The sequence below is a fragment of the Haliotis rubra genome, unplaced genomic scaffold, assembly GCF_003918875.1.
Source record: "Haliotis rubra isolate DU_JTF1 unplaced genomic scaffold, ASM391887v1 Scf1020, whole genome shotgun sequence".
NCBI lineage: Eukaryota > Metazoa > Mollusca > Gastropoda > Lepetellida > Haliotidae > Haliotis > Haliotis rubra.
The window spans coordinates 8,172-26,959 of record NW_025764916.1 but is presented as its reverse complement, the minus strand read 5'-3'; the positions used below and the strand labels follow the sequence as shown (position 1 = coordinate 26,959).

Sequence of the window (18,788 nt, the reverse complement as noted above, 5' to 3'; positions counted from 1 at the left end):
GTATTTCCTTGGTACTAGCAGTGACCACTGGTCAGTTTATGCAATCAGTCAGTTATTATTTAAGGAAAAGTCTCTGATTGACACAGATTATTGTCCTTGGTCTGTCAGGACTGGGTCAAAGTGATGTTACTGTATTCATGTTTTAAGTGCAGAATCTGACTGTTATCAAATTAGTGAAGTTATGGCGGTGAAGACCTGCAGGTGACTGTCTTGTGTTGCAGGATCCTGTGACCAATGAGGAAACGTGGTTCTATCCCCTCAAACGCCAGCTGCTCAAGTTCACCACTTCAGCTTCTGTTCTTCTCTTCATGGTAAATATTCATCTTCAGCCAGAAACCTGTGGTGACAGAGCTTGTTTTGGAGGTGGTGCTGAGATACGGAACAAGCTCTCATCCATCACACAGTCAACATCACAAGTTTCATACCTTAACTGAAAACAATCTTCATTAAAAGGGCATTTTTAGGGCCTAGCTACAGAAATGACAATATGCCTGCATCTTACTGTGTTTGGAATGAGAACAAATGTATCTAACTGATGATGTGTTTGATTTAATATTGTTGTTAGGTAAATTCTTCATATATAAATGTTAGGTATTAAAAACTACTCTTAGTTTTAAACATTTTAGACATGATTTACAAGATAGGTATTTTATTGAAAAGAATATATCCTTCAGTGAAAGTGAGCAAGATAACTTTTATAAAAGGTGGATGTTATATCATGATTTTGCAAACTTTAAATGACTTTCTAAATTCTTTATTCTTGTTTGCTAATGAAAGAAAATGTAGGCTGAATGAACTTGAACTTAAACTTACTGTAAATATTTGAAGCTTGTAAGTGTGATTGGTGAGTGAATGTGTTGTGGTGTCTGGTGTTGTTGTTTTGTGCTTTGTTAGAAAAACATCCTGTTTTTCCTGTTATCAATGAAGTTTTCTTGCAAAGGACCTTAGAGTCCCCTGGCTCTATTGCCTTTTCTATAACAGTGGAAGCAGGAAATATAAATTACCAATTATAAAAAAGAAATGCCAGTATGATTGTAGTTGTCATCGTAAAATGAGAAGTATGAGAACTTGTTAGGAAGACAGACAATAATAAAGTAGACATTGAGGTAGTCTAGTGGTTATAACCATTTCTCAACTGCATGGGTTCCATTCCCAAACAAAGTGTTTAGAGAAGCCTCATCAAACCAGACACACTCCCTTACCCAGTTGTTAATTCTGAGTTTGTGTCTGTCATGTAGATCTCCGTGGTGTTGATCAGTGTGACTGGTGTCATCATCTACCGTGTCATCATGGATGTCGACTTGTGCCCGGCATCAGTGGAACCGAGTGCCTTCTTCTCACAACCGTTGTGTCTTCTCTCCTAAACGCTATCTCCATCCTACTGCTTGGCAAGGTACGTCTTCTGTCACCGATGTGGTCAGCTAGCTCTTTCCTCCAGCAACTGTCATGTCTGTGAACTACAGGATACACAATTATATTCATGGTTTACCAATTTTGTGCTAATCAGTTACTACAATTCAACATGAATTTATGCAGCTCTGTTTCATTGACATGAAGTTATTTGGATCAGTCAGTTAAGTTTAGTTAAAGGTACATACACAATATGAGGAAGATGCTTAACTATTTTATTGTGACATTTGTTACAAGTTTCTTGTATTTTTAGTGTCTACTTAAACAATGCTTTTGATCAGTTATAAGTAAAACAGTTAAGAGTTACTCTTTGTTTGAGTGTTTAATAAATCAGTCAGTTTTGAAGAGCAGTGTTTGAAATAGGGATCTAGTTAAAATTTTATGTTATTTTCTAATTGTGTTTTAGTATGAGTACCCATGATTTCACAGAAAACAAATGCATTTAAAAGAAAAGAACTAACTGCCCAAAAATTCATTTGTTTTGTGTTTGGGTATATTTGTTAGCTGTCTCAAAATGACACTCGTTACTGAGACGAGTGATTGGACATGCTTTTTAAGTGTTTTTAAGGTTTGCAGCAATTTTCTTTACACATTTACCTATGATTTTGCAGTTTTATGACAAGCTGGCAGTATGGCTGACTGACTGGGGTGAGCAGAGTTGGCTAATCATCTATAAAATGATTTAAGTTTTTAATGCAAAATTTATGTGCAAGCAAATACAACTTTCTGATATTTTGATGATTTAATGTGAATTTCAAGTGGAACAAATAACGAGAAAATACCATTTATCACATTATTGTTATGTAACCATGGTAACCAGATTTGTCAGCTCCTTCCACTGTATATTTTGATACTGTTCCAGAGAACCACCGCACCCAGACTCCGGTATGACGACGCCCTGATCATCAAACTCTTTGCCTTCCAGTTTGTCAACAGTTTTGCTTCCTGCTTTTATATTGCCTTCTTTCGAGGGGTAAGCATGAATATTTTTGTTCACTGACATCAGGTATATGGGGAAAGTAGTGGGTGGGTGGGGGCAGATGTGACCCACTGGTGTGGGGCGGTGACCCACTGATGCTCTATATCACTGTGGAGAGTTGTGTCCCTTAGCCAGGGCCTGCTGGGGTTGGGTGGGGTGGAGAGTTGTGGGTGGGACTGTGACCCACTGATGCTCTATATCACTGTGGAGAGGCGGACCCACTGATTGTGTCCCTTAGCCAGGGGCCTGCTGGATATGGATTCAAATCCCAGAGGTGCTCTAATGATAATCCTTGGAGTGTCAGCACCACGCCACGTTTGTGCTTGTGGTTTCCTTCATGACTGAAATAATGTTCAACATATTCTAAGCAGTTTCAATTTGAAGATAAAATAGGTTAATGGCAGGAGTTCACCATTTCATTTTTGCTTTTGATACTGAAATCATCTGACCTTAAGTAGTTTCTCTTGAAATTGGCTGAACTTGATTGCTTGCATATTCGGATGTTGGTTCCTAACTTAATCTGAATTTCTTTTCAGCGTTTTTTCATCCTTAACCGTGGTGCGAGTTATAAAGATAGTTGTGAGGGAACCTGCATGTCTCAACTCTCCTTCCAAGTTCTTGTGCTCATGCTTGTGAAACCCTTCCCCAAATTCTTCAAAGATATCATTCTTCCGTAAGTAAACAAATTAAACTTTACTTCCATCAAACTATTTATAGAATCATGAATGCTCAATCTAATTAAACTCAGAACATTAACACTGATATTCTTTCTGCAAGAGTGAGTGTGTGAGTGAGTTTAGTTTTACGCCACACTCAGCTATATGGCGGCGGTCTGTAAATAATCGAGTCTGGACCAAACAGTCCAGTGATCAACAGCATGAGCATCGATCTGCACAATTGGAAACCGATGACATGTGTCAACCAAGTCAGTGAGCCTGACCACCCGATCCCGTTAGTCGCCTCTTACGACAAGCATAGTCGCCTTTTGTGGCAAGCATGGGTTGCTGAAGACCTATTCTACCCCGGATCTTCACGGGTCACCTTTCTGCAAGAACATCTGGTGACAACTCCTTAGAAAGCAGTGATCCCCCTGGCAACAAATGGCACTAGCACATTTTCAGGATCTTATCAACTTGGACATTTTATGATATCATTACCAACTTGAGAAATATTTTGGTGTCATTTTGGATCACAATCACTCAATATCCTACTAGATGAAGTAATCAGAAACCTGGAAGGTCTTCTTGTTTCAACCATATGCAAACTTTCAACACCCATTCTTTATGTACGATGTGAAGGCTCTCATGCCAGTCAGATGTAAGCTTCTTAAAACAATTAAGCTTGCTTTGAAATGACTAACAAGAAGTTTAGAACATTAGCCAATCAGAAAGCAGATTTCTTGAGCTTTACAGAACATATTTCCAACTGGCAACTTCAATCCCACACTACTGATTCAAAATTTCAAAACAAGCCAAAGAAAATTCTGAAAGTTCAAATGTTTATCCCATTGAAGTGAGAGATAGACGATGATTTCGACCCAATCAGTCATACAGCCTGGAACTGTTGTTCTGAATACACAATGTCCACCTTATCAAGGTTGCATGGTTTCACTGGTGGTGGGGTAGCCTAGTGGTTAAAGCATTTGCTCATCACACTGAAGACTAGGGTTCGATTCCCCACATGGGTACAATGTGTGAAGCCCATTTCTGGTGTCCCCTGCCGTGATATTGCTGGAATATTGCTAAAAGTGGCGTAAAACTAAACTGACTGGTACTGACCCATTTCTGTCACTGCATATTGCTTCACAACCCCTTCCCATTCACTGTCACTTCTCTCATCTAGTATAATACCCGTGAAGGTCCGGGTTAGAATATTGGCCTTCAGTAACTCATGCTTGTTGTAAGAGGCGACTAACGGGATCGGGTGGTCAGGCTCGCTGGCTTGGTTGACACATGTCATCGGTTTCCCAATTGCACAGATCGATGCTCATGCTGTTGATGACTGGATTATCTGGTCCAGACTCGATTATTTACCGACGCGCCATATAGCTGGAATATTGCTGAGTGCGGCGTAAAACTAAACTCACTCACTCACTCATCTGGTATAACGTTACATGCAGAATGGTTGGATGAAAGGTCGTTGAGATGCGATGTTCCGCAAATCTTCATTTTGCATTTGTGAGAATTTAGACATGGTTTTAATGAGATTTATTAGAGAGTGACGTGAGTTACTATAGAGGTTGTCAGATCTTCCTCTTCACGGTTTCGCATCATTGCTCGTGCAAGTGGCACAGAAGTGTAAATTAGCTCATCTCTTACATTGCAGATTTCTAAAAATGCTGTGGCGAAAACGTCCATGTTGCCGCAAGACAAAGGTTGATGAGGTGTCCGCAGATAACAAGTCTGCTGGGGATGAGGCCATGAAACATCAGCGATTCCTGGAGAGGGAACGCCTGAAACCCTCACTGGGAGACTTCACTCTTGGGGAGTACACTGAGAAGGTCATACAGTATGGCTTCCTCATGGTAAGTGGGTCAAGGTCAGGCATATTATGGAACTTATATGGAATTTTACGTTAATTTTGTGAAAGACTACAATGAAAAAGATTATATATTTTCATCAAAATGTACAGTTAGCTGTGCTAATGTTGATGACTAATTTTTAGCTCACCTGGTTGATAGTCAGTAGAGGTTATACGGTTGTCACTTGTTACTTGTCCTGTTGTGTGGTCTGTCGAATTATTTTATTTTCAACATATTCTTTGAAAGTACTAGGCCTATAAAACTGAAATTGGTATAGGAATGATTCCAGATATTTTGTCTCTAAACCTTTCTTGCACAAATCCAATATGACTTTAAATGTGACAAATAAGTATGGCATATTATATATGTTTTTCAAGAAGGCCATATTGATATTTTTGCATGTTACTCATTTACTTAGGCATTTATCACTCTGAAATTTGACGTGCAGTAGTTATGTGTCATGGAGTGTAATCAGTAATATGCCTTTTGGCATACTAGTATTTTGATTTTTAATTGCACTTTGACCTTTGACTTTTACATAGTGCTATTCCTGCATTTATATTGCAAGACAAACCTGATATGAATGCATAGTGTTTCTTAAACAATGTAGAATTCATCCAGTTATATATACATGGAGGGGTGAGACGTACACGTCTTACCATGGTACGGTAATGTGATTGCTGTACATGGCCTTCGGTTGATGATGAATGCATTTCGAGTGTTTCTTAAACAATGTAGAATTCAAATCCAGTTACAGTGTATATACATGGCTAGGGGTGAGACGGTACGGTCTTACCATGGTACGGTACGTATTGCTGTACATGGCCTTCGGTTCGGTTCGGTACATGAGAACTTACTTCCGGGAAAATAGCGTCTGTCTAGCAAACAAATGCATAGATTTTGACAAAATGATTCGATTTCTAGACATTTTAGAAAAGGTTGAAATAGATTGATAAAATGGCATACATGGCTAGACTGAAGTAAAAAAAAACCATCAAATACCGGTCTTCTCGTCTTCATAATTCAGATGAGCTACTACACTAGATATTCTGAAGTACCCCAATATGGGGTTGGCATCCTGTTAATACGTCCTGATCATTTGTGACTTCTGTATACTCTCTGATTGAGAAACATTAAGATGACTACTACGTATGTTCTAATGTCTTGGTGTGCAGCTGTAAGATGACTACTACGTATGTTCTAATGTCTTGGTGTGCAGCTGTAAGATGACTACTACATATGTTCTAATGTCTTGGTGTGCAGCTGTAAGATGACTACTACATATGTTCTAATGTCTTGGTGTGCAGCTGTAAGATGACTACTACATATGTTCTAATGTCTTGGTGTGCAGCTGTAAGATGACTACTACATATGTTCTAATGTCTTGGTGTGCAGCTGTAAGATGACTACTACATATGTTCTAATGTCTTGGTGTGCAGCTGTAAGATGACTACTACATATGTTCTAATGTCTTGGTGTGCAGCTGTAAGATGACTACTATGTTCTAATGTGTTCTAATGTCTTGGTGTGCAGCTGTAAGATGACTACTACATATATTCTGTCTTGGTGTGCAGCTGTAAGATGACTACTACATATGTTCTGTCTTGGTGTGCAGCTGTAAGATGACTACTACATATGTTCTAATGTCTTGGTGTGCAGCTGTAAGATGACTACTACACATATGTTCTAATGTCTTGGTGTGCAGCTGTAAGATGACTACTACATATGTTCTAATGTCTTGGTGTGCAGCTGTAAGATGACTACTACATATGTTCTAATGTCTTGGTGTGCAGCTGTAAGATGACTACTACATATGTTCTAATGTCTTGGTGTGCAGCTGTAAGATGACTACTACATATGTTCTAATGTCTTGGTGTGCAGCTGTAAGATGACTACTACGTATGTTCTAATGTCTTGGTGTGCAGCTGTAAGATGACTACTACGTATGTTCTAATGTCTTTGTGTGCAGCTGTTCGCAGCCTCCTTCCCCCTGGCACCCCTCCTGGCGCTGATCACCAACCTCATTGACATCCGAGTTGATGCCAAGCGGATGCTGTGGTTCAATCGGAGGCCCATTGGCTTCATCGCCCAGGACATAGGTTAGTACAGGGGTGATGAGACAGTAATGATCCATCATTTGGTGAAACTGAAATGTTAGCTGGGACAATCAGTATGAATGAATGTGTATCTAGCCATATATTTTCAACATTTCAAACAGTGTTTCTTCAACATCTCCAGATATCTGTGTCTTGATGTTCTGTCAGTGTTATGAGATATGTATGATCCACGGTAGAATTGGTCTTCAGCAACCCATGCTTGTCGTAAGAGGCGCCTAACAGCTTCAGGTTATTGAGTTCGAACCTATATGTAAATTGATTCATTAACTGATTCACTATAAAACCCCGTTAATTCAAAGTGTTGAGAGTCCTCAGCTATGCTTGGAGCTAATAACAATTTTGTAGGAAAGCAACGATAACATTACTGCACACTCGGAACCAACAACCCGTGAAGGTCCAGGTTAGAATGAACCTTCAGTAACCCATGCTTGTTGTAAGAGGCGACTAATGGGAATGGGTGGTCAGGCTTGCTGACTTGGTTGACACATGTCATCGTATCACAGTTGCGAAGGGACCGCCTCCGTGGTGTAGTGGTTAGAGCGACAGCCCGTAGAGCGGAAGGACGCGGGTTCGATCCCCGACCTCGTCATACCAAAAGACGTTAAAATATGGTACTTGTTGGTCCCTGCCTGGCGCTCGGCATTAATGGGTACAACAAGGACTGGTCGGCTCGGAGTCAGTATAATGTGTCTGAGTGGGGTATTCATGCTTCACTGCGGCATGGTATCTCAGTGGGCTAGCACTATAAAACCAACTTAAGTCTGGGCTAGTACAAGCAGCCGCACATACACATACACACGCATGCAAGTCGTCATATGAGCTAAATATTCTCAAGCACGACGTTAAACACAATTTCACCTCACGTCACCCAGTTGCGTAGATCGATGCTCATGCTGTTGATCACTGGATTGTCAGGTCCAGTCTCGATTGTTTACAGAACGCCAGCATATAGCTGGAATATTGCTGAGTGTGGCGTTAAACAACAAACAAACAATATTATATGATATTGCCAGGTGGCCAAGTTGTCTCAGCAATGCATCCCTGAGAGGTGCCAGAAATCTATGGACATGGGTCACTGAATTGTCCTGAATCTGTTCCTAGCTTGTCAGCATCATATTATGTTTGTCTGTGGTTGACAAATGTCAGATCAGTGTCAATACAGCTGTCCATCCCCTTTAAGCTGATGTCTTTTCACTGGAACATAATGACGAACCCACTCACCACCATGTGATCTATTGGCAGGAATGTGGTATGACATCCTGACGTTTGTCAACTTCTGCGGTGTCCTGACGAATGCTTTCCTGATAGCCTTCACCTCATCTTGGGGGTCAAACTACGACCTTGTTGGTAAACTGTGGATCGTCATTGGTTTTGAAGTAAGACTGATACATGATCATATGTTTCTTTTACTGTATTTGATCTATAATTAGCATTACATCATGAAATGTTAGGTGAGATTCTTTGCAATTCTTGAATCTTCTTTAACAGAGCCTAGTGTGTGGAATTGATACATTTTTATTGGCAAGTGAAAGAGGTTTTATAAGATGAAAGTATTAACTTTACTGTGCTGAGTTTTCTTCCTTTGCTGCCAGGATCTGCTTGTCGGTGATTCCCAGATTCGACCTGATTATAATCCTGTGTCTGTCAGCTTCATACCTATCTTCGGGGTTTCTCCAAAGCACCAAGCATTGCATTATCTAGGAAATATGCTGTCCTGTCATCATGTAACTTGCTTACTTTTCAGAGAGCTGTTAGTCTAACTCATTGTGAACTGTCTCTTTATCATCTAGCACATCGTGTTCCTCATGAAGTACATCCTGGCCTACATGATACCAGATGTGCCCATGGACGTCCGCCTCGCCATCAGACGTGTAAGTTCAGAAAAAGACTTCTGACGAATGGAGACCCCTTCAAAATTGAAAGAAATTTACTCCATTTTATTTTTGACAAAATGACCCTTTATATTGACAAAGGGTTTATGTTGGGGTGTAGGGCTACTCAGGCAGAATCTTGTGGTCGCAAGGGTGGGCTAGGATAATACCAAGGGTGTGAAAGGTTGAGATGGGGTTTGGGACTCTCAGTGGTTGAGGGTACGGTTTGGGGGTTCTCGGTGGTTCAGGATGGGGTTGGGGTGTCTCAGTGGGTCATGGTGGTGTTTTGATGTCTCAGTGGGTCAAAGCACAACGTTAAACCCAATTTCACCTCACCTCAGTGGGTCAGGGTTGTGTTTTGGTGTCTGAGTGGTTAAGGGTGGTGTTTGGGTGTCTCAGTGGTTCAGGATGGGGCTTGGGTGGGTCAGGGTGGTGTTTGGGTGTCCCAGTGGGTCAGGGTGGTGTTTGGGTGTCTCAGTGGGTCAGGGTGGTGATGTCTCAGTTGGGTGTCTCAGTGGTTCAGGGTTGGGTTTGGGTGTCTCAGTGGTCAGGGTGGTGTTTGGGTGTCTCCAGTGGGTGGTCAGGGTGGTGTTTGGGGGTGTCTCAGTGGGTCAGGGTGTGTTTGTTTGGGTCGTGTCTCAGTGGGTCAGGGTGGTGTTTGTCTGCTCAGTGGGTCAGGGTGGTGTTTGGGTGTCTCAGTGGGTCAGGGTGGTGTTTGGGTGTCTCAGTGTCAGGGTCCCAGGGTCAGGTCAGGGGTGGTGTTTTGGGTGTCTCAGTGGGTCAGGGTGGTGTTTGGGTGTCTCAGTGGGTCAGGGTGGTGTTTGGGGTGTCTCAGTGGTTCAGGGTCATGTGGTGTTGGGTGTCTCAGTGGGTTTAGTGGGTGGGGGTGTTTGGGTGTCTCAGTGGGTCAGGGTGGTGTTTGGGTGTCTCAGTGGGTCAGGGTGGTGTTTGGGTGTCTCAGTGGGTCAGGGGTGTCAGGGTGGTGTTTGGGTGTCTCAGTGGGTCAGGGTGGTGTTTGGGTGTCTCAGTGGGTCAGGGTGGTGTTTGGGTGTCTCAGTGGGTCAGGGTGGTGTTTGGGGTGTCTCAGTGGGTCAGGGTGGTGTTTGGGTGTCTCAGTGGTTCAGGGTGGGGATGTTTGGGTGTCTCAGTGGGTCAGGGTGGTGTCTCAGTTGGTCAGGGTGTCTCAGTGGGTCAGGGTGGTGTTTGGGTGTCTCAGTGGGTCAGGGTGGTGTTTGGGTGTCTCAGTGGGTCAGGGTGGTGTTTGGGTGTCTCAGTGGGTCAGGGTGGTGTTTGGGTGTCTCAGTGGGTCAGGGTGGTGTTTGGGTGTCTCAGTGGTTCATGATAGGGTTTGGGTGTCTCAGTGGTTCAGGGTGGTGTTTGGGTGTCTCAGTGGGTCAGGGTGGTGTTTGGGTGTCTCAGTGGGTCAGGGTGGTGTTTGGGTGTCTCAGTGGGTCAGGGTGGGATTTGGGTGTCTCAGTGGTTCATAATAGGGTTTGGGTGTTTCAGTGGTTCAGGGTGGTGTTTGGGTGTCTCAGTGGGTCAGGGTGGTGTTTGGGTGTCTCAGTGGTTCAGGGTGGGATTTGGGTGTCTCAGTGGTTCATAATGGGGTTTGGGTGTTTCAGTGGTTCAGGGTCGGGTTTGGGAAAGTTTCATCTGCCCCTCTGGGTGTCTGTCTGATGCTTTGACTTGTTCTGATTTCAGGAAAGGTACCAGATCAGGAAGAAACTGGAGGCTGGTAAAAATACGAAGATGGATTTCACTCACCTGTATCCAGAGTCCAGGTAGAGTTCTGTTGTCTTACTGCGTTATGTGGTCGGCAGAAACACTGTCATGGTTCTTTTTATATATTTTGAATTGTAATTCCACATAACAATTGTTTTAATCTGATTTCCTGATGTCTTTTCATTGGCCTTGTGTCAGTGGAGACAAAGAATGTTGGAAACTGCTATGAACATAATGATAACATTTTGTCACCATCAGTAAGCGATTAATATGTTGATTGAGTTAAAAAACTATCAAACAAAACATATATTTTTAGTGTTATATGTACTGCTGTATATTTTAACATGGTGCACTTTACCCCAAATCTGACATTTTTCTAAGAAATCACTATAGATTCAAGTCTAATGTCATCATAATGAGATAAATATCTTGAGTTTGAAACCATCAAACAAAACATATAATTTTAGTGAATCCTGGCAGTGTGCAAAATAATTTCTAAATTTTGCTAGCCAGTCTAGCTATGCCTGAAAGTTACTAGCCCACGAAATAATTCACTAGCCCGAAATATGAACGTGGAAACTAAGCAAATGATAAAAAAAATAGATGAGAATAAGATATTGTCGGCATGACACAGGTTTCATCATTAAGCTGCTAATATGATGAACATTTTCATCAGGCCATAATCTTGCATGATTTAAAAGTGTATTTTTACTTAACAAATCAGAGAGCGTGATAATATTTACACAATGACCCCATGAAAATTCACTAGCCAGTCAGACCAGTGACTGTGGATATTTACTGCCCACCTGGATTTTCACTAGCCATAGGCTAGTGGGCCAGTGGCTATTTAGCACACTGAATACTGGTTATGTTCTCAGTTTGTCAGCACCATGTTAGAGGGATTCATCAACTTGGTGTATGTGTGATTGCTGCGTTGATGCAAGCTTCACCCCCACAGTGTCCGTGATCTGTGATGTTACTGTAGTGTTGGTTAAAGTGACATTACAAGCTATTCACTTAGTATAGATCTCTTGTATTCTCATTATTTAATGCTGTTCCTTTGATTTGTAAAAATAAAATAAAATGTTGGGAGGCATTATCAAATCATCAATATTTCTTACTGGGGAATTTTTTTTATTCAGTTGGTTATATTTTCCACAAAAGGTGTAATGTACTTCTTGTGGTTTATGGGCGGTGGGGTAGCCTAGTGGTTAAAGTGTTTGCATGTCATGCTGATGACCCTAGGTTTGATTCCCTACATGGATACAATATGTGAAGCCCATTTCTGGTGTCCCCCGCCGTGATATTGCTTGAATATTGCTAAAAGCGGCATAAAACTAAACTCACTCACTATTGTGTTTTATAACAATGCTGGTCCTTTCTTTATTGATCACATGTAGATCGCGTCTGGCGTCTGAGAATGGGGATGACGATGTGGATGACAGTGCACGGGTAACGGCAATGAGTCAGTCATCGTGGAGGAAACGCCAGCAGCAGCAGGACCCAGTACGTTACGGAAAAGACCGTCGGCCAACAACCTCTGGTATAGCTCAGAAAAGACTGCAGGGTCAGACTTGGATAAGAGGTAATTTGATGCAGATCCTGTCAAATACAACGATATTCCTTTTGTACTTGAACTGGCAAATATGTGTTGTTGAACTTATATGTATCTATAGGATTCAAAATTTTGATACTAAAATTTTAGTTCATTTAAGTTGAAATTACCCATGTATTTTACCTGTTGTACAGGTAATAAAGATTTAATTTTCATGAGTATCTGAATAATTGGATGACCAATGAATACTTGAAGACTGTGAAATAGTCATGTGAAATATATAGCAGTAGACTGGCTGGTGATGAGACAGTGTTTTACAGGTTTTACAGGCTGGTTTTGCAAGTGTTTCATTATGTGCCCTTTTCACAGCTCACTACCAATCTTCTCTGAATCTGAGGCTTATCTTGTTAAACATGTTACCATTTGGGGATTCAAAGGCTCTATGTTGACATTTGATTCATCAGTACCACTTCTTGCTTGTTGGCGGGGGAGATGGGGTAGCCTTGTGGTTAAAACATTCGCTCATCATGCCGAAGGCTCAGGTTCGATTCCCCACATTGGTACAATGTGTGAAGCCAATTTCTGGTGTCCCCGCCATGATATTGCTGGAATATTGCTAAAAGCGGTGTAAAACTCACTCACTCTTGCTTGTTGTATTGAAGATAATGTTCATTAGTCATTAAGTCCAACTGCAAAGCAGGTAAACAAGTGAAAAAATTGGAATTGTGTCTTGTAAAGCATGTATGTTTTTGGATGAGAAATATAGAAATAGTTACAGATATAGTTTTGGGAAAAATGTACAAAATACTGTCATATCACAAACCAGTATGTTAGTGTAGTTACCTTTGCCCTTTGCCCATAGTCATGGCATAGTCAGCATGTCTGCTATTAATCCTAATGGCAGTCGACTACTACGATCCCAGACGTCACGAGAAAGTGAAGAGGAGACAACTCTGTCGACCTTGAAGCACTCAGAAACTATTGATGACATTGGTAAGCTATTGTTACTTTTAGTTTTGTTGCTATTGAGCACCTTTGAGTCAACGGGTGCAGGGTTATTTAGTAAGGGGAGGTAATCCAATAGGTGGATGGCAACCTCAATTTCTATGTTATTGCTGGGATTTTAGAAAATGTTCACTTGAAATCTGATGGGATAATGTGACTTATTATGGAGATATGTCTTTCATCCTACAATCATAAAAATAACTGATGATGAGTTCCTTATATTGCCTAGAGATTGAATGAATATAATGGTACCTTATTAAAAATTCAGTGATTTTGCTTGTATCACATAAAAGCTTAAGTTTAGGACCCTTGACCTAAGTACCCAAGGGTTTTGTACTTGCCGATATTGAGTTTAGTGTTGATCCCTGTAGATAATATTGTGATGGTTGACCAGCTTGGGCCTTTATAGTAAGATTTTGTTGTTTTACAGATGAGGAGGCTGAACCGGTGAACTCAACAACCACCAAACCTAGGTACAAAGATTCCGAATGCTGATGTGACGGTTTTCCTGTTGGGTTGGTCTCCTACCTTAAGCATCACTAGCTAGTCTCTATCAGTAGCTCACCTGGATAGAGTTGGCTAGTTTCCATTCCAACTGTAGCTAACCTGGATGGAGTTAGCTGATCTCTATCAGTAGCTCACCTGGATAGCTCTAGCTAGTCTCAACTCAACTTTTGAACCTATATTTAAATCTGTAGCTCACCTGATTAGAGCTATCTGATCTCAACTCCGGCTGTACCTCTTCTGGATAGAGCTAGCCGGCTTCTGTCGGTAGCTGACCTGGATAGAGTTAGCTGATCTCAACTCCAGCTGTAGCTCACCTGGATAGAGCTAGCTAGTCTTAACTTTACCTGTGGCTCCCCTGGATGGTGTTACCTACTTTTCACAATGTTCACTCACCTGCCTGAAATTCACCAGTCTTTGCTCACTAAGAGCTCACCTGCATGGTACTACCTACCTTTCACTCTCTGTTTTACATTTTCTGTCCCACCCCGTGTCAGCTTGCACTCTGTAATAAAGTCCATTCCCTTGCATGTCTCTTGTGTGGTTTGTGTTGTGATTCCTTCTAAACATGGGTGATGGATGGTGTAGGGATTGTAACAAAATGGTGTTTAATGTTAAGAATTTTAGTACCTACTTCTATACCCGTGAAGATCCGGGTTAGAATTGATCAGCAACCCATGCTTGTCGTGAGTCCCAATTAATGGGATCGAGATCATGCTGACATAGTTGACACATGTCATGTTGATTGCGTAGATATGATTGCTGTTGATCCTAGACTTCCAGATTATTTACAGACCGTCGCCATATAGCTGGAATATTGTGGGGTGTAAAACTAAATTCACTCACTCACTCTTACTGCCATAATGACAATAATTAAAAGGAGGAGGACATGGAAAGGAAAAGGAAAATAAACTATTATTATTATTGAAAAATACCAGTCAAAACAAAGTCCTCCTTAACTTAATTTGTTCCTTATTTCTTCTGACCAACTTTTAACAGATGAATACAATTCAAAATGCTAGTCAACAAGTAATTTTGAACCTATAGGCTTGAGGAAGTCTGTCACATGTCTTGCACTCTCCGTGATTAATTAATAATGTATTGTAATTCTTTATTTTGACCCTATGTGTGTTTTGCTTAATAAACAACTGTCTTGCCTTGTCACCTGTCTCGTACAAGTACTGATGTTGGTTATGTCACCTCCCCTGTCGAGGCCCCAGGCCAGAACTGGGTCACCAGCACGTCATGAACACTCTGTCCTGGCAGCAGACCTTGATCGGATGTGTCATTGTATCAGTCACTTGTTCCTCTGACCCAGATTGATTATTGATTATTGATTTAGTCCAGTAGATTTGCATGTTTACAGTGACTTGCTCAAACCTGTAACTAAGTGTGATGGATTTGCATGTTCAGAGAGACTTTCACAGACCTGTAACATAGATAGTCCAACAGATTAGCAGGTTTACAGAGAACAGTTAAATTGACATTGAAATGTTGTGATAATACTCTTGTATAATAGATAAATTAATAAAAGGTGCACCTTAATGATACTACTCATATATCAGACCTACTTTCCATGCCAATTATGTCCTTGTAATGATATGAAATATCTGAAGTTCACAAATCTTTTACAGTTTTTGTAATATTTTCCTGGTCATCTTTCATGTATATTTCTCAGGGAGCTGAGAATGCAAACTGTTCCATAGACCGAGGATGTAATGTGACTCATGGCACCATATCAGTGGATAACTTCTTTGAGTGGCATTTAGGAGTTGGTGTGATGAACAACAGGAGAGTTCTATGAATATACAACTTCTTTATTATCAATATGACCGACGTTTCGTTGTAGCGACTAACACCAATCCCAACAAGTATAATAATTAAGAGGTTGTATATCCGTAGAACTCTCCCCATTGTTCATCATATCAGTGGATGATTTAAACTGTTATCGTTCCTCTTGGTCACAGGTTTGAATGGAAGATTCATTCTGGGTATGACAATAGGTTTTTCTGCACCATGAAGGGGGAGGGCAACCTCACTCACTCACTCATTGCTGTGTTATTCTTCTTGCAGTCCACCGGATGTAGTTTTGCCCAGCTACCATGGCCAAAGTCGCTCAGTGTGGACCATGGACTACCAGAAACGAGGATCAATGGGCGATACCTTACCCCAAGGCTGTACTGAATGCTGAGCCCATGGATGTATACTAATTCTGTCCTTCGAAGAGGCAAATCTAGATAAGTGGACAGTACAACCCCACTCTGTTACTTATTATTGTTTAGAAATGATCATTTTAACTGTAACTTTTACCCTAGAGACTTGTGCAAGTCTAATGGGCGTGTACAAAACAGTTTGACATGTCCACAAGCAGACAAGATGAGGCTGTCATCAGTGGCCTGATTGCAACCCCTACCACACAGATACTCTAACTGTTCAGGAACAAAGGTTGTACGTATTCTAATGAACTGTCAACAAGCGTTATGAAGATCAGAGTTTCTACAGCAGCAGCTACAGCGGAAGGTCCATCATCAGCCATGAAGTCTCTCCACATTATACTCTGTAGTAGCAATACAATATATTTGAAGATCTGTCAGATGTGATGATATGTGATATTTTTCAGTTGTTACTTATGATGTTTGTTACATATGTAATCCAGTTTCAAATATATATAGTGTACATTAGCTTTACTTGTAACGAGACATTTCTTTGATAGAACAATCACAAGTCTTTTGTTATTTGTTATGTCCAATCCATGACAGCGTATATATGTTTGTATATATTGAATATGGATGTCCAAGATTAGTTGCTCAAGCTGATCGATTGACTTTTCTTAACTTGCTGTCAGTGTCTCTGGCCTTATTGTTGGCCTCATCTTGTTTAAAAGGTGTTTTTAGATAAAATGTATAGGCTATAGTGGCAATTTACAAGGAGACTTGGTATTCCACACATTTTATATTTAATGGTTTACTTAATTTTTATCAACAAATACTCCTTGGTGGGATAAAATACTTGTTATACTTTTGCATTACATTGGTCATTCCACTATTAGTTAAAAATACATGCTAATTATGTTTGAGGATGGAATGTTGCTTTGTATGGTTACCATGGTAACATCTTCATGTGGTTCCATCTGTCGGGACCCATGAAGATCTGGGTTAGAATATCAATCTTCAGTAACCCATGCTTGTCGTAAGAGGCGACTAACGGGATCGGGTGGTCAGGCTCGCTGACTTGGTTGACACGTCATCAGTTCCCAATTGCGTAAATCAATGCTCATGCTGTTGATCACTGGATTGTCTGGTCCAGACTCGATTATTTACAGACCGCCGCCGTATAGCTGGAATATTGCTGAGTGCGGCGTAAAACTAAACTCACTCACTCACTCACTCACTCCATCTGTCGGGGAAGACTTTGTTTTGTTAATAAGGATTGAGACAGACAATATAATATGTTTTTGATTAATGAGTTACAAATTTGCCCTTTTTGGGGGTTTAAATTTCATGGTTCTTTGCAGTTTTTTTTTCATCTAATCCATCAATGGTAAATTGGTCAAGTTAATTATGATATGTCATTGTTATTTGTATTTTACTTTCTTGTTTGTTCAAATCCAAGAATGAAAATTTAAATTGAAGTCACCCTGTGAAATATCATTAGGACTGGAATTCCATATTTTCTTCTTTTAAATTCTACTTATGTCTCAAGTATTTGAATTTTTATGACTACATGCCTCAAACCACAGTTGGCCACTTCACTTACACCGGACGACGTGTGATTCTTGTACATGGATACATTCATCACAGTAGATCACGAAGTCATGCCAACAATTTCCGGAAATTCCTTCCAGTACCAACAAGTTTACATATAGTACATTCCAACAGACTTATTTAAAATGTTGTCTGATATTTATTTAAAGATTTAATTAAATGAAATTTCTTGTTTGTTTACACATCTGATATTATTAACAACTTTACATATGTGTTACTTGGAAATGTGGTCTCATTTACACTCTATATGGCTATTATCATTCGCTTTTATTCTGGTTTAGAAACATCAAATATATGTATCTTATTTGTTCAAGGAATTGTTTTTAGGATGTTTTTAAAAAGTATATATGTTTGTGTCTTATCCACACCTTGTTACTGACTTAATAATTTATTGTTTTTGTTAGCAACATTCTGTAAATAATGTATCAGATGTTTGTAATATATAAAAGAGAAGTGTTTATATTTTTAACCTCACATATTTACCATTTTAACAGGAATGGGGTTACTTTTCAATTATTCCTTTTAAACTATTTTGTAAACATGTACATAGTTTCTGCTATTGTTAATACAAGCTTCTACACATGGCAGCAGGATTCAGTGTAAATATCCTTACTGCTATTGCCATTGTTTCTTCAGTACGTCACATGTCAGATTGATCTGTTCCAGGATATGTTTATTTCATGTCTGGATTTTAGTCTTGAATATAAAAATGATTTGATCATTAGAGATATAGTAGCTATAGTTTCCTTATTAGAAGACTGCAAAATATTATATTCTATAAGGAAAGCCAAGTTATTTGATAACAGAGTATTACTGAATCAGAAATTTAATAAATGTGATAGTTTTAGATATACATTGGTTTCCTTAGTATTTACTGTTTCTTTGAAAACTCATAGATTTCTCACGTAGCAAAATGTATTTGAGTACTACACAGATTATTTGTGTGCAAGCTCTGTAATAATCATTCTGAAGGCTGTTAAGTAATCCGTGTGATTAAGTAAAAAACATGTTTCCTTAAAGTAAATGTACAGTACGTGTACAATGATGGCAATGCTGAAAAAAAGCATGCATTGAAAGTCCCTAAGTGTAAATACTGTAAAAATTGTCATCATAGAATGTTTGTATTTGATGTTTTGAAGGATATTTATGATTTGAGGTTAATGTCAATGAAATTTGCTCAAACATTTTGTAAATATAATGCACTTCTTCTGAACACAGAGTCGAAGATTATGTGGTCAAATTTGTAACAATTTGTTGAGAATTATTATCGCGTTACAGCATTCAAATTTTCATGTGTTTGTTGTGATTCAAGGCATTATATAAACAGGGATGTATGTAAG

At 40.1% G+C, this 18,788-nt stretch overlaps 1 protein-coding gene across 1 annotated transcript in view; it reads left to right on the top strand.

Annotated features, from left to right (window-relative positions):
• The window catches only part of LOC124270738 (anoctamin-5-like), a 44,434-nt gene extending 27,542 nt beyond the window's left edge, over positions 1-16,892 (top strand). The window contains 14 exon segments of the mRNA XM_046705780.1: positions 222-311; positions 1,239-1,308; positions 1,311-1,393; positions 2,022-2,058; positions 2,273-2,292; positions 2,294-2,383; positions 2,926-3,062; positions 4,715-4,913; positions 6,880-7,009; positions 8,270-8,403; positions 8,818-8,898; positions 10,600-10,679; positions 12,021-12,205; positions 15,758-16,892. Coding sequence (XP_046561736.1) covers positions 222-311; positions 1,239-1,308; positions 1,311-1,393; positions 2,022-2,058; positions 2,273-2,292; positions 2,294-2,383; positions 2,926-3,062; positions 4,715-4,913; positions 6,880-7,009; positions 8,270-8,403; positions 8,818-8,898; positions 10,600-10,679; positions 12,021-12,205; positions 15,758-15,771 — 1,350 coding nt within the window. The 3' untranslated portion in view covers positions 15,772-16,892.
• Positions 16,893-18,788: the final 1,896 nt, after the last annotated feature.